Source organism: Triplophysa dalaica, chromosome 19, assembly GCF_015846415.1.
Source record: "Triplophysa dalaica isolate WHDGS20190420 chromosome 19, ASM1584641v1, whole genome shotgun sequence".
Classification (NCBI taxonomy): Eukaryota; Metazoa; Chordata; class Actinopteri; order Cypriniformes; family Nemacheilidae; genus Triplophysa; species Triplophysa dalaica.
In genome coordinates, this window is record NC_079560.1 from 5,068,090 (window position 1) to 5,083,309 (window position 15,220).

The 15,220-nt window shown below is 38.1% G+C and overlaps 3 protein-coding genes across 5 annotated transcripts; 1 reads left to right on the plus strand and 2 right to left on the minus strand.

The window, feature by feature from the left end:
• Nucleotides 1-24: 24 nt before the first annotated feature.
• clic3 (chloride intracellular channel 3) lies at nt 25-2,550 on the minus strand. The gene is made up of 6 exons (XM_056730261.1): nt 2,271-2,550; nt 1,779-1,888; nt 1,427-1,552; nt 1,139-1,245; nt 846-1,021; nt 25-698 (listed from the first exon to the last, which is right to left on the minus strand). Exons 1-6 carry the CDS (start codon nt 2,304-2,306, stop codon nt 534-536), a joined length of 720 nt encoding a protein of 239 aa, XP_056586239.1. The 5' UTR covers nt 2,307-2,550; the 3' UTR covers nt 25-533.
• A 470-nt stretch (nt 2,551-3,020) lies between these two features.
• pou5f3 (POU domain, class 5, transcription factor 3) lies at nt 3,021-13,028 on the minus strand. 3 transcript variants are annotated; one of them, XM_056730259.1, is made up of 6 exons: nt 11,590-13,028; nt 11,404-11,515; nt 11,189-11,319; nt 10,918-11,082; nt 8,387-10,839; nt 3,021-3,143 (listed from the first exon to the last, which is right to left on the minus strand). In XM_056730259.1, exons 1-5 carry the CDS (start codon nt 12,340-12,342, stop codon nt 10,576-10,578), a joined length of 1,425 nt encoding a protein of 474 aa, XP_056586237.1. In that variant the 5' UTR covers nt 12,343-13,028; the 3' UTR covers nt 3,021-3,143; nt 8,387-10,575. The 3 variants fall into 3 exon arrangements, with proteins under 3 accessions (XP_056586237.1, XP_056586234.1, XP_056586236.1); XM_056730256.1 differs by having other exon boundaries at nt 11,189-11,515; XM_056730258.1 differs by lacking the exon at nt 3,021-3,143 and having other exon boundaries at nt 8,313-10,839; nt 11,189-11,515.
• Nucleotides 4,897-8,316, plus strand: LOC130407438 (fucosyltransferase 7 (alpha (1,3) fucosyltransferase)). Its single transcript, XM_056730260.1, has one exon. It carries the CDS (start codon nt 6,089-6,091, stop codon nt 7,124-7,126), a length of 1,038 nt encoding a protein of 345 aa, XP_056586238.1. The 5' UTR covers nt 4,897-6,088; the 3' UTR covers nt 7,127-8,316.
• Nucleotides 13,029-15,220: the final 2,192 nt, after the last annotated feature.

Genomic DNA, 15,220 nt, shown 5'->3' on the forward strand with positions numbered 1-15,220 from the left:
TTTTCACCAAATAGAATCAAACAAACTACGTTTTTTACGTGCACAAGGACTTTATTTGTTCGCAAGCTGCTTGTTGTATTAATTACATAATAAAGGTTTCAAAAGTTGATCCTTTAAAGCATCAATGTCATTTGACATGAGTAACATCTCATTAGTTGTATAGTGCTTTGTCTTCTATTTACTTCTCATGGGGTAGAATTTCAATCCAATGATATGTCTCATGTCACATAGTATTTATGAACAAGCTAACTTTTCCACAAGAGTGCACATCAAACTAAAGTCATACATGATAGGCCGGGACAGTAGTGACACACATTTAAATACTACAAATGGCATGAGCAAGCAAGGCAGGTATTTGATATTCACAACTGTGGTTTCGAAATAAAAAATAAACACAAAAACAACCTTCACCAATTCATACGATATGCGTTCCCATATTAATAAAGATTTACAAACATATGCTATACAGTAGACATCTTAAATTCCAAGTAATTTTTGACCCGTATTTTCCCCTTCCTCTTTGAAGTCCAGTTTTACTTGTTGAGATATTTGGCCACTGAATGGTATGCAAGCAGGATCTCTTTTTCTTTTGGGCATGTGAGGCTAAACACGTCCTCCCGGTATGCTTTTTCTAAGTATTTCGTCAGGCCTTTCAGCGCCAATGGCATCTCAAAACCACGGTACTTCTTGCACACCACCTATGAAGTGAACCAAATCAGATGAACTTTAGTGAACAACCTAGAATAAAAGTCATCTTGATCATCTAAAAGATTGCATGGGTAAAGGCATTCTTTGTACGACGGCACACAATCATTAGTATTTCATTCGCGAGGGTAGAGGCGGACCTTAACAATGTGCAGTTTTGGTAGTAGGTTGCAATCTGCAAGACTGAGTGAGTTTCCGTCCAGGTAGTGTCTTTGTGACTGTGCTGAGTCTGGGTTCTGGTCCAGTTCATAGGGAAGGGGGGTCAACAGATACTGATCCAGCTTCATTAAGCTCTTAAGAAATTTCTTCTCTAGCACTAAAAGGTAAACAACAATTAATAAGATACCCCATTTGATGTATACATGTCCCACATAAATGCTCAAAGACATTCACAGTTTACATAATAAAAGTTTAGAAAATTGTTATGACTTACTATCATTAAGGCCGGGATTGGGATTTTTAATGTACGCTGAAAATTTGTGAAAGATATCATCGCCAGCTGTGTTAGACTCCTTGTATCGGCAGCACAATTTGGGATAGCTGAGAAGAAATTGGTATCACAAATTCAGACTTAAATGTTCATTGTTCATTGTTAACTGTCCATTGATGGTCTATTCGGTCAAAGCTATCTTTGTCTCCATAAGATGTGCTGACATGGTTGTTTAAATGAAGAATTTTAGCATAAAAGCAAGATATCCGTGTGGTATTAATGCGTACTCACCGTGGAGGTGCGAGGGTCTCTTCCAGAAACTCTTCGATCTTGTTGGTGTCAGTGCGGACCTCTTCGTTGTAGATGAGAAATGGGGGCTGAGAACCTGGAGCCAGGTCTTTTAGTACCTCAGGTGCTCTGAAAAGAAGCATAAATAATCCATTTTTTGGCCAATATAGTGAACGTTTTTTATAACATATAAGTAGTTTATTAATATATGTTTAAGCTACAATCTTCAGATACATACGCATAAAAGTGTCACTTTGGTCCTATTGTTAAACTTGAATGTACGCATGAAGCCCCACAGATGTCCACTCGTGCAGAACAGACATAAAGCAAAAAACTATTGTGTCACATTCCTCACCTCTTCATATCCACTGTGGTAAGGGTAAAATTGACCCCCTTCAGCCAAAGTATCATGAAGAGCCGCTGACAGAACGGGCAGTTCCCAACACTTTCCCCATCATCGCTTGCCTGAGGAAAGCATTCAGTTACTTTAAAACCTTTCCACTAAGAAAGTGCAAATAGTAAGTCGTCATAAAACACACTCAATGGAACAAGTTCCTCAACATACTGAAACATTGGCAGATATTCATTTAGTTGTTACAATCTTTGTTTTCTTGAACAATAAGTTCACTTTCGTTCAGATGTGTTTCGGAGAACTTATCAATTGTAATAATTCATTGTGACCTGTTTGAGGCCAAAGGTAAACATGGCCACAGATAAAGATGTTTTCAATGGATCAACAAGCTCAAGACACAAACTAGGTTGGTTGCCTTTCAAAATCACACAGTGACACAAAAATGTATTTCCAGCACTTTAAAGGCATGACTGAAGTGTGTTAACAAGTTCTGACCTTGACAAAAAGTTCAATCTTTGGTGCCTCCGCCATGTCTGCTCCTCTTCAACCTCTCGCTTCGTGTCTCGTTCGCCCTAGATCTCTCACCGTCTCAGGAGGATGAGGTCAGTTCACATCAATCCTCCCCACCTCACGTGTTCACACCTGGATCTGTCTGCTGTCTATCAGGATTAAAACCAGGAGGGAACTTAAAGCAGCGTCTTTCCTTGCTGCTCTCCAAACTGTAGTTTCTATAAATTTCTTTCAGAGCCCAAGAGCCCAGAGCTCCCACCACACCCCATTGGTCTAGAGTGTTCGGAATACCATCCCACTGGCCTAACCTGTCTGACCTGTATCTTCCTTCATTCTCTGCTTTAGTCATAATGAGTTTCTCTCTAAAGTGTTCAGTGCTGTCTCACTCCCATCAGACTGTGCTGGCAGAGTAACACTGTCTGTACTGACTTTCTTCCATGAATCTTTCCCCGACTCTCTTCTTTGGAGACATGTCATACACGTCTATACTTCTCTGTGAAGAACAAAGTTCATACCTATGGTATATTTGTATATACTGTATTGTACAAATCCTGTATTGTTTGTATGTTTTGTATATCTTTTTACTGTATGTGAAAATGTATTTTTTAGTAATATGGTGAATTTTTACTATATGTGAATGTTTTTTTTTTGAGTAATATGGTGTTTTGTGCCATTAAAAGTGTAGGTTGCTTTAAATTCCTGACAAGCTGATCAGCATAGAAGAACTTCAATTGCCTGTTCCTTTGTTTTGTGGAAATTCTGTGACATCAGGACACTCTATTGAAAGAGTCTGGAGAAAGCAAACCCCAGCACATCTGAGGTGTGACGTCGATGTGATATCTAAACTCTGGAATTTACCTGTGCATGACAAATCATTCATTATAAATCCTTATTGTTGTATTGATGAGTGCTGTTTATTTTTTTCTGGTACATTATAACCACACCAACAGATTCAAATGATAGGCTACTCGGAATAAAATATGAATGATTAATTAAAGGGATAGTTCACCCAAAAATTCTGTCATCATTTACTCACCCAGAGGTTGTTCCAAACCGGTATACATTTTTTACAAAGGAAGATATTTGGAAGAATATTAACAATTTTAAGTTCTGGGACATCATTTATGTTGAACACAAAATGAGATATTTAGAAGAATTTTGGAAAACAAACAGTTCTGGGACACCTTATGCATTTTAATATTTCCTTCTATGATAGTCGTCCTAGAAGTGAAAATTGCTAGCATTCTGCCAAATATCTTTTCTTGTGTTCATCAGAACATACAGGTATGAAATAACATGCGGGAGAGTAAATGATGACAGGATTTCAATTTTACAATGATCGATGTTTTACGAGATATCTGGCACCACACAAAAATTGGGGATTATGCCTTTTTAGACATTATAGACACGTTTGTATATAATCTAATGCAGGCAGGCTCATTTTTAACACTAGCTTGGGGTTATACACATTATGTGCCTCATTTCAATGAGGTCTTCATACATGTTCCAAATGTATTAATAAACATTCAAAAGATATTTATTTAAAAAAGAGCATTTTGACATTTTGAAGTGTGGTTAGGAGAAGGGAACAGAAAAAAAACATATAAAACAATAAAAGTCTAACGCAAATTTTCATAAACATACCAAATCTGTGTTAATCAAAGCTATTAATTTTCTAGATTTTCTAATATTTCTTATGGACTAATTATGAGAACAATATGCACATGCTGTCCATTAGACACAATCTTTTTTTGTTTTTACTTTAGTATATTATAATATGTAAAATATATGTAAGTATGCGTAGTAAAATGTAATTTACAGTGTTATTTTATGTGTGGCTAACATTTTATGGTGATATTAGGTTTGTGTTTGCCTATAAATTGCCATCGGCTTACATTAGATTGCAACTGCCAATGTAACAATAAGTCCAGCATGTGTAAAATCACTTATTTAAAGGTAAAACATTACTTTTCTTTTTTAAATGAAATAATCACTTTAAACTGTAAATCGGGGGTTTTGTCTTGAATTAAGAACCATCTAGTGCCATCTAGTGTTTGCTTTGGATTGAAAATATGTATTGTTTGACTGGGGGGTGACTTTGGTTTTGTCAGAAAGCACATATTTCTAGATGTTTTTTTGGTCCTGTAACAATTTTCTTTGGTAGTGTGCAACAATCCAGTACACCCCAGCAACCATTTACAATACCACAGCAACCATGCTGTCATGTTAAATATACAACACCCAACAAATGTGCAAAAGTCATTGCGCTGTTGACATAAAGTCAGCATTATGAAACCATGTTGATACTTTAAGGAATAATGTCATAACAATGTAGCAAGAGTGTTGCATAACCACTAAAGCTCTTCATGGTTTCACTAAAGCAACCGTATTTTATCAGTAAAACCACAATAACCATACATTTGTCTGTAAAACTGTGGTTATAAAATCATGGTTATAGATTTACTTTAGTATAACCATGGTTTATTTTTTTAATAAGGGGTCACAGGGCAGACCCTTATCTTGCAACAGTGCATTACTTCCCCAACATATGTGGCAAGATAAACTTCCTTCTAGTGATTCAGTGCTCTCAGAACACAGATCTCAAGCCGCAACCACACACTCCAGAACACACAACCTGTTGCGATACAGGACTTTTAAACCACTGGAAAATGTGCACGCTTATGCATTTCTCGGGTCTAGCTTGTGGTTTGTGGCAAAACCTTTTTCTGGTAGTTTAAAGGACATGATGCTATAAAGAAGACACTCGGAGGTGATGAACATCCACTTTTAAGTAGGTACGTAGTGATATCGATGGGCAATTCAAGATGTTAAACAATTCTATTGCGTTGGGCAGCTGTGGCAGAATGGTCTATCAGAGATAAAGGACAGTGCTAGATAGTTGGGGAGGGGGTGTGATTTCTTACTTAGAGGAAATAAAAACAATGTGATTTTAACAGGAAGTTACTTCAAAAGCATTTCCACATGTCTCTTCATCATTATAAAACACTTTCATCCTTATTTTATCGTCAAGGGACATAAAGCGTAAAGACACAGGTAGGAACATGGCTTTTATTTTTGCTTCAATCCACTGCTGGGGGTCTTCTGTTGGTTGGAATAAGCATCTGCGCAGAAGCGTAGATTATTGTGAGCTTAAAAGGGATAGTTGAAATGAAAATTCTGTCATAATTTACTGAGCCTTAAGTTTCAAACCTGTATACATTTTAATGTTCCACTGAACACAAAAAAAGATATTTGGAAGAATGTTTGTAGCTGAACAGTTCTGGGGCATTAAATTCCATAGTAGGAAACGAAACTAATATTTTAGTCGATGGTGCCCCAGAATTTTTACAAATTACAAAGTTTTCTATGCAGATTTGAAACAACGATGACAGAATTTTCATTTTTGGGTGAACTGTCCCTTCAATACAAGTATTTGATGTTGTTGTTCACAATAGAAATACTTTAGACTTGGACTGTTTGTACTGTTAAAAATGTTTTATACAGTTTCTTTGTTTCAATAATTAAAATAATGAAATAATAAAAACTGGAGAATTTTCTTAGGCCTTTCTTATAAAGATTATATGTTTTCAAAAGCACTTTCATTAAAATTCCTTAAAGGGATAGTTCACCTAAAAATAAAAAGTCTTACTCTTTACTCTCACTTCACTTATCACGTACAGGAAGAAAGAAAACGACAATATGTTACCTGTAACAAAAAAATCCTAAATACATCATGACACTGAATCTACACAACAATAAAATGTTTGCTAAACAAACTAACCCAGTGTTGATACATCCACAGCATGCTAAAGGGCCCAATGGCAAGATGCAAACACAGGCATCTCCAACTCAACTTCACTCTTCTCATGTTCTTCCTGACCATCAGCTTAATCTACAGTTGGTTGTTTGTTTCTTATAAGCAATATCGCAATGCCACCTCCGAGTACCTCAATGTCAGCATCAAGATCCTCTTTTGGCACTGGCCATACGGCATCCACTACAACCTGACAGGAGATGTATGCCTAAATGACTATGGCATCCCTAGATGCGTTTTATTAGACAATCGTACACTCTTTGAGGATGCCGACCTGGTGGTCTTTCATCACGCTGAGCTGAGTAAGCAAAAAGTCCACCTGCCTGTTGATCACCCTCGGCCCGCCTTTCAGAGGTGGGTTTGGCTCTCTTTGGAAGCGCCTCCAAACACCGCCAACTTGAAAGCGTACAAAAATCTCTTTAACCTCACCATGTCATATCACCCGCGAGCTGACATCACTGTGCCCTATGGGAAGTTGATACCCAAGGAGAAACCAATTCAAGACTTTGTCATCCCAATAAACAAGTGTCACGAAGCTTGTTGGGTGGTAAGCAACTACCAAAAAAGACACAGGAGGAGTGCCATGTTCCAAGAGCTGAAGAAAACTCTTAATGTTCAGGTGTATGGACATTTCGCCAGGAAGCCGCTATCTAAGGAGGCCTTGCTCCCGACGATTTCACGCTGTTATTTCTATCTGGCATTTGAAAACATAGAGTCTCCTCACTATATAACCGAGAAACTTTGGAAAAATGCATTTCAGTCAGGGACCGTGCCTGTGGTGCTAGGCCCGCCACGAAAAGATTACGAGGCGGTCGCACCTCCTAAATCCTTTATTCACGTGGATGACTTTAATTCTACAAAGGACCTGGCTATGTATCTCAGAAGCCTGATTAAAGATCCGGAAAAGTATAATGTATATTTTACCTGGAGACAAAACTACACAGTCAAATTATATACAGATTGGAGAGAAAGACTTTGCAATATCTGTCCCCTATACGGACGATTTCCAGCTCAAAAGATTTATTAGGATTTGAGAACGTGGTAGAATAACAGGTATTGCACATTTGACCTGTGTTGTTTACCTTTAGGTAGAGCTGGGTAGTAACTGATCATTCATAATCTGGATTACCAAAAATCTGATTCCAAAAATCAAGAATTTGTAATTGAATCCGTTACATTTTTAAATACTCGTTTATTACAGTTTATTACAGTTATTGTTAGAGATTACATTACATAGATTACATTACTATTCAATTTTTTATGTTTTGTTTACAAGCATTTATGTTCGCTATCTATTGTTTAAGAACAGTGTTATTCTATATGCAATCTAAAATTGATTTGTGCTGCTGAATTGTCCTTGCATATCATTCTCAATATATTATCACATATTGACATATTTCCATCGTTTAATTAGGATTTTGTTCAAGATAACCTAAACTTGATTTTGTTGTTATGCGACTGTGTACCTGTCATTTGCAATCCAATATATCTGTTTGCCATTAGCTATAATATATGCAGGTATTTATGAATCTAAATTATTCAAACAAATTTTAATGGTTTAGACTATGAGATTATTGTAAAATTGCCATCCGAATACCTTTTTTGCCGATCATTGCATGAATATTACATCCATTTACATTTTTTTGGTATCTACACTTGATATTTATAGGGCTGGGTTTTGCGACCAAATTGGCTATTTGATTCGATTCTTATTTATGTGGTTTCGACTCAATTCGATTCATTTAGATTTCGATTAGGTATCAGTACTTAGACTAAATTGCTGGTTTTGCAGACATCGAATCTATACTTAAATAAATGGTAATTGAAACCCTTCTACTCAGCTATATTAGTGAAATTAACAAAGCCCTGGACAACAAAACCAGTCTTAAGTAGCACAGGAACATTTTCTGTAATTGCCCAAAATATAGGGTATGGGTAAATCATTAGGAGATTAAGGAAAGATCATGTTCAATGAAGATATTTTATAAATGTCCTACACTAAATGTATAAAAACTTTATTTTTGTGAGTAGATGGCCTGCTACAGTGCCTCTGATTAAGAGGGGCAATTTTCTCAATATTTTGCTTTATTGCACCCTCAGATTCCAGCTTTGTAAACATTTGTTGTTCCGCCAGATAGTATCCTATCCTAACAAACAATATATCAATAGAAAGCTTATTTTTCAGCTTTCAGATGATGTAAAAATCTCAATTTTGAAAAATTGACACTTAAAACTGGTATTATGTTTGTAATCCATCCATCCATTTTCTACCGCTTATCCGAACTACCTCGGGTCACGGGGAGCCTGCGCCTATCTCAGGAGTCTTTGGGCATCAAGGCAGGATACACCCTGGATGGAGTGATGTTTGTAATTACTTTTTAATTTTACTTTGCGTAACCAAACAAGTAACTAACAATTTTGTTTTTACTTTTTGTTTTAACAGTTAAATTCATAACAAAATGAACATGTTTATAAAAAAACAGATTTCAACATTCCAAACAGGCCCATAAATCTCAACGCAAGTGATAGCGCCATCTTTAGGATCAGAGGCGAACTACAGATATTCACATCGTTGTAGTGAAGCATAGGCATTAAAAATATATTCCGCATTCCTTATAAAGGCATTTGACTAACAATACTCACTACAAATTTTGCAACGTAGCTCTGCCTTTAGGCACTTAACACGTTTGTGGTAATCAGAATTTGACCAGGACGCACCAGTCATTCAAGCACAGAAGGGTGATATGCACCTGGGTGTGCATGCAACAAAGATTGTGGTGTGAACTATCACATTTATGAGGCACCGGTGCCAAACTGAAACCACAACGAATGAACCTGTTTCCTTCCCTGTCAACATGCTTACATCCTTGAAGGATGTGACCATGTTATTTTGAGTTAAAATACTTTGCATATCTTTTTAACAGTGATTCTAAAGGGGTTGTGGAAACTAGTGTAAAAATTCAAATTTAGTGCAACAAACCATATAATTATGTATGGGAAGTAAAATAAAATGCTTATGGGCTTTGCACTCATAAACATCATAGTATTTTGGCATGAATGCATCTACTTAGAGCTAGACAAAGTGGAAAAATAACCAGGTTGAAACAACATTTACATTCATGAAATTGAATTTTTTTTATCTGTGCGAAGTGTATACATCATTTTATGCCTGTGTTTTTTAATACTTTATAAATATGACAAATTTATATAAATATATTGTACATGTGTCCTACGGTGTGACAGCAAAATTTTAGAAAAAAAACTGTTAAAATTGCAAGATTGATCATTGTAAGCTGCATCAATTTTTACAGTCACACCATATACACATTTACAATTTATTTGTGTGTATATATATATATATATATATATGAGCGCTATGACATGTCCTCATTCTAAAAAAAAAAAACAAGGAACACTGTAAACGGTACAAAAAGGTCCAATTTTGAGAAATATAAAGATGACTTTTACAGACCAGAATAATTATTTGGCCAAAAATTGACAATTAAATAAATTACTGAATTGTTGTATTGGATTTAGATACGATACTTTGACAAATTTTGAACTGTCACCACTTTACGTCTAATGCAAAATCTGTATCCTGTAGTAAAACAACTGGTTTACAAAACGGACATTACTGCAAAAACAAGGCCAAAACAGAAGATAGAAATGAGTGTCAAATGGGTTTTGATTTAATTGCTACACAGAGAGAAAAACTGTATCGTGTGGATTGCAATAGAGCAGCATTTCAATAAATTATCAAATATGGCTTCCATTCACATGCATAGGGATGAGAGCAGGAACAGTAAACAGAATAAGGCACATAAGCTCCACAAAGCAGCTTTCAAACTCAACTGGCAGCAGATTTTATCTACATCACCCTGATTAATAAAAGTTATTGCATTCAGAAATCGTTTCGGTTGAGATTGGAGGAGAGTGCAGGCATTTAGAGAAGAACAGTGACTGGTGTTCTTTGGGGACCATCTGAAAAGGTCTCCTCCAAATGATAAAAGAAAAATAAATCCATCTCATTGGTCAAAATACTAAGTCCTGAATTTGCTGTCAGTTTACACATCTATGCATTTAGAATTACACAGAAACATATGAAAACTTTGAGGTCACCAAATATTGAACTATAGAGACAAACATTATGTACATAAAAAATGTAACATGAGCAGTAAGAAGTCATAAAAACAACTATAAAATTATATTTGAACTTGTGCAAACACATCGTTTAACAAATCATCTATTTAAAAAAAATTGACCCATCAGGCTGCTATTGTGCATAGGCACAGCCTAAACCAGACACCGAGTGTCCCAAGGCACATCCAATTAATAATGGAATGTACATAAAAATAAATCTGCTATTTGTTTTTCTATAAACAGCAATTCATCTTTGGCATGCACCTATCAAGGTCTTCTGGACCGAAGTAATGTGACGCAGGTGTTAAGACAAAGATGTGTGGAGAGCTGGTCAGTTTAACTGGTGAGATGACCCACCAGTCCGGGGTGCAGGGTGTTTTTAAAGACCTCCGGTCGGTGCAGGGCTGGCATGTATAGGGCATGGGCTCCTCCAGGATGGGCTGGTCCAGGATAGCCTTGCCCTGAGAGAACTGTGCCACCCATGTTGGGGGGAGGTGGAGGGCTCTGCTCGTAGTACTGACCGTCACCACACTCATCATCAAAGGGCAACGCCAGACGTTTTCCCTTTTGTCTGCGATTGCAGAACCACACGCGTACCACCTGAAAAGATTCAGTTTAGATCCAGTGATGTCTTTAGTAGCATGACGATTGAACCAAAAGACATTGAAGCATGCTTACATCTCTTTCCAGGCCTAGGTCATCGGATATGTGCGTTATCTCCAGAGTGTTGGGTTTAGGGCATTTCACGAAGTACGACTCGAGAGCAGAGCGCACGGTGCCTTCCAAACTGGTTCTCCGCTTTCTTTTTCTTGTGTCAACAAAAACCCGTTCAATCTTGTACATCTGCAAGAGATTCAAACATGGGTCTATCACAACGTCAAGTTCAATGGCAAGGCCATTTATTTTTAAAGCACTGGTTAGATTTGAGAAAACTGTGCAATGCACTTACATCTTGTGGATTTTCGGAGTTTTCAGCCTCATTTAGCCACCTTTGTAGTAATGGTTTTAATTTGCACATGTTCTTGAAACTAAGTTGAAGCGCCTCAAAACGACAAATGGTTGTCTGGCTGAACATTTTTCCTGAATAGAAAAAGTAACATTTAAGCAACTGGGTGAGTCGACTTATGCACATACAAATATTATAGTAATGAGCACCCAACCTACCATACAGGTTTCCCAGAGCGAGTCCAACGTCTGCCTGCGTAAAACCCAGCGTAATGCGCTTGTGTTTCAGTTCTTTAGCAAACTGCTCCAAATTCTCTGTAGTTAGATTCTCCTAAAATAATTACAAATAGAAATGAGACTACAAAATTACAGAAAACGCACCTAAAATTAGGACCGAAATATTACCTCTTCCTCGGAATCACTGCACCCTCCACTGGACGATCCGCTACTTCGCGGAGCAGTTTGCGCCTGGCCAGAGGCCATGTTTTGCGCAGAGCCACCGTTGAAAAATCCCGGACTTCCGAAGCCATTCCCCGGTGGGGATGGTGATAAAGATGGAGATGATGCCGTGGGTGTCGGAGGAGCTTGAGAAATATTAGCAGGGGCCGTGATATGAGGCAGACCGGGCCAAAAGGAAGGGTTCCATGGTGTGGAATAGTACATTCCGGTGGCCACAGATGATGTCCCAGGAGGATGATTAAATTGTGATGGAGGTTTGTGGTCTTCGTTGGAGTAATCGTCAACATCTTTCTCCGTTTTGACCTCAGAAGGCATCTTGATTTGCTCCCTCGTTTCAGCGATAGGTGGGCTGATGTTTGCTGGCTGGGCGGCTGTGGTGGCCCCAGCGACCTGGCCGGTGAACTCGGGTGCCGCAAATGGATACCAGGGTCTGGGTTGCATAAAATCACTAGTTTGTAAATCATTAGACTTAAAATCGCCTGCAAATGGGAAGAAACTCTGCGGCGGCGGAGGGTTGACGCCATTGAAATGGGTCTTGTTAAACAGTAGACTAGGATCCTGAAGCATGCCGTGCGCGAACTGTAAAGACGCACCGCAAAGTCCATCCAAGCCTGGGGTTTGAGAATACATGGCCCTGTTAATCTCGTAGGGTCGGCTGCTGCAGTCCGCTCCATTCGGGCTGTGGAGACGCTCCGTCATCTTCTCAAACAAATCTCTTTAAACTTCAGGCAAGAAAACGTCGATGCTGGTCTGGTAATCAATAAACCGTAATCAATGGCTCCATGCCAATCCGTGCTTTTAAATGATCCAAACTCAAGCTTGAATGAATGGCACGAAATGTCCTCTTCAGTACGCGCGCTTCAATATTAGTCTACGCAATTCTTGCTGGTGCGCATGTGACGGCCATCAATTAGGCCCGTAGATCACCAACAACCAACTCCCAAAACTCAAATCTGGCCCTGTGCTACACCGGTTTTCCTAATCAATTGAAGTTGGAGGCTGGGGTCTTAGCCATCTCCTCTCCTATTGGTCACCTGAGACAATAAGCCACAGCTGACGGTGAATTTGTGAATGAACTTGGTTTTCTCATTGGATGAGGACACGTATGGGAATGTGTGGAGGTTCTCTACGTATGTTTGCATTGGATGATTTCTAAAAGTGCACAAATGACAACACATTTCTTCCAAAAGTGTTGCCCATAAGTAAAAATCATGTTTTTAAATAACACCCTGTTATCCCTTGTGATATGCATGTTCAAGTCATTTCATAGTGTTTACCATGCAAATAGGCCCCCAGTTGATACATATTCACAGTAGGCTGAGCATGTTTTATATTCACGTCACAGTAAGTAAACATGAATATAAACATTGGTTTCAGTAATCTCCACTTAACGAGCCTTTATATTGAAATATTTGGACATCCGTGGGAAAGTGACCAACTTTATTGTAAATAAGTGAACAGCTATTCAAACTCTAGCTTTGAAACGTATGTTTGATAAATGTACAATTTAGATGGTCTAATCTCATGAAAACAAAATCAAACTTTGCAACCATCCACAAGAGATATGTTTCTTTGTGCATTTATTGTGTAACAAATTGGTTCATAAACAAACTGGATCATAAATTGTTCGACCGGTAAACACAATAGTGTCTAGCTTTTAACTGATCACTTGTTTTTATGTGTTTATTTGTCTATAACAGCGACGAGGTGAAATGTTTGTCTTTGATATCGCAGCTGTTGCCGATAAGCAATTGGATTACAAGCGTCACATCTCCCACTTACACGCCGCTTAAGAAAAGATTATTATAAAGATTACCGTGGTGAAGGTGAAATAACTTTTGCCAATTCACTGCATTTTTATCGTATAGGCTACACAAGATAAACTCGTGAATTTTCAAGACTTGTCTCTTTAAGAAATAAGCATGATAATAATAATGTGTGATGCGTAAAAACTACGGATACATCAAATAATTTGGCGATCACATATTCACAAAACTATAACTGGAATTCAAATAATTAAATGATAGGACCAAATATCAGACTTTGTAGTGCGCACTCAGGAATTTCTGCCTAATGGCATCTATCCATCCAGTGGCGCGCTTGGTTCATCCACTTCGGAATAAAGTCGGTTTTCAGGTTTGGTTTATTTCAATGCAAGTTGTTTACAGTTTGGAGAAGAGCCACAGACGTATCGATACAGCTGTGCGCCCCCCGACAGAGGCGATCGGTGCAGATTGCGGCAGGAAGACGCGCCACAGGAAAGTAGATGGGGGAGGTATTGTGCGAGAAGAGCCCGGGGCACCCCGCAGCTTCCAGATCCAGAGTTGCGATGGCCGGCCATTAGCTGCCTTTCAGTTCTGAACAATAAGTCGCAACCCTTTGATTCAGACCCTACCCCCTCCTCTGAAACAAACGCCAGACAAAGTTTCAGTGATACTGTTGCAATTTTATCCCGCATTAACATGACCATACACTATAATGAAAGAAGGTCTTCATAAATTACAAACACTTGCAAAAAGTTATGGACACGGGTTACAGGTTGATAAGGTCACCTATAATGTATTTTGAACATGCACTTTTTAACCTGCCCTTTTTCCTATATGTCTAATCCCTCTGAAGCCTGCTACCACCCACCCAGGGCATCACACACACCCGCCAAGCACCATCAGTACAAGAAGCTGACTCAAATCTAGAACAATCAACCCCCTGCCTTCAAACACACTCCAGCAGACCAAGAGCTATAGGTCACATCTGAGGTCTCCATCTCTCCCGGTTACAAAGCTGAGGAAAAGACACACAGGAGGCCTCTGGGGCCAGTCAAAGGTTTTAAAAGACATCAAACCACTGTTGCAGGCATTGTGCTGGCCCATGGACTTGGATGGGAATTGTTATGTTAAGTACAGACATGAGGAGGAGAAAGTGATGTCACTGTGGAGAGGCGGCTGAAACAGGATTAGGTCCAAAACTTGCTTTTTAGAAGGGTCTGACTTGAGTGCGTGTGAACCCTGTCTTCAGATAAGAAATAAATAAACAACTGGGATTGATTCTACATAACTCTATATAACACGATTTTATTAGATCGATGGTGTTTTTGGCATTAATTTGATTCTGTGGTTATATGGAGACGCATTTTTACTCCACCCTTGTTTACGAGTGATGCTTCTTACGCTAAATTCTTGATGATCAAAATCTAAAAAGGAAGAAAACAAGTGCCTTATCTGCATGCATCTATAAAATGATTTGTGTCTTATTTCTACCTTTTTTATAAAACATTTTATCTTCATCTTAGCCATGAATTCTAGACTATCTGGTTAGTAATCTTATATCAATGCAAAAAAATGTGCATTATTTCAGTGCTTACTGCTTTATTGTTAGCAGGAGTCTAAACACAGAGCAAAGCAGGAAAATGTGAAAAAAAAACTAATATTGGTATTGTGGAAACACAATTATTACATTAGAAATAATGTAGTGTTTTTTTATTTATTTAAGTGTTCCATTTAATACACATATTGGCTGCAACACATTCCTTGGTTGCAATATGTTTAATTGAAACAACGTTTGAACAAGTGATTGTCAA

Coding starts and splice junctions, on each gene's coding strand:
- clic3 (XM_056730261.1), bottom strand. CDS start 2,306: ATGGCGGAGGCACCAAAGATTGAACTTTTTGTCAAG. Junction 1,889..2,270: donor AGATTGAACTTTTTGTCAAG/GTCAGAACTTGT, acceptor TGCTTTCCTCAG/GCAAGCGATGATGGGGAAAG. Junction 1,553..1,778: donor ACCACAGTGGATATGAAGAG/GTGAGGAATGTG, acceptor GCTTCTTTTCAG/AGCACCTGAGGTACTAAAAG.
- LOC130407438 (XM_056730260.1), top strand. CDS start 6,089: ATGCTAAAGGGCCCAATGGCAAGATGCAAACACAGGCATCTCCAACTC.
- pou5f3 (XM_056730256.1), bottom strand. CDS start 12,342: ATGACGGAGCGTCTCCACAGCCCGAATGGAGCGGACTGCAGCAGCCGA. Junction 11,516..11,589: donor GCAGTGATTCCGAGGAAGAG/GTAATATTTCGG, acceptor TAATTATTTTAG/GAGAATCTAACTACAGAGAA. Junction 10,840..10,917: donor ACCTAGGCCTGGAAAGAGAT/GTAAGCATGCTT, acceptor GAATCTTTTCAG/GTGGTACGCGTGTGGTTCTG.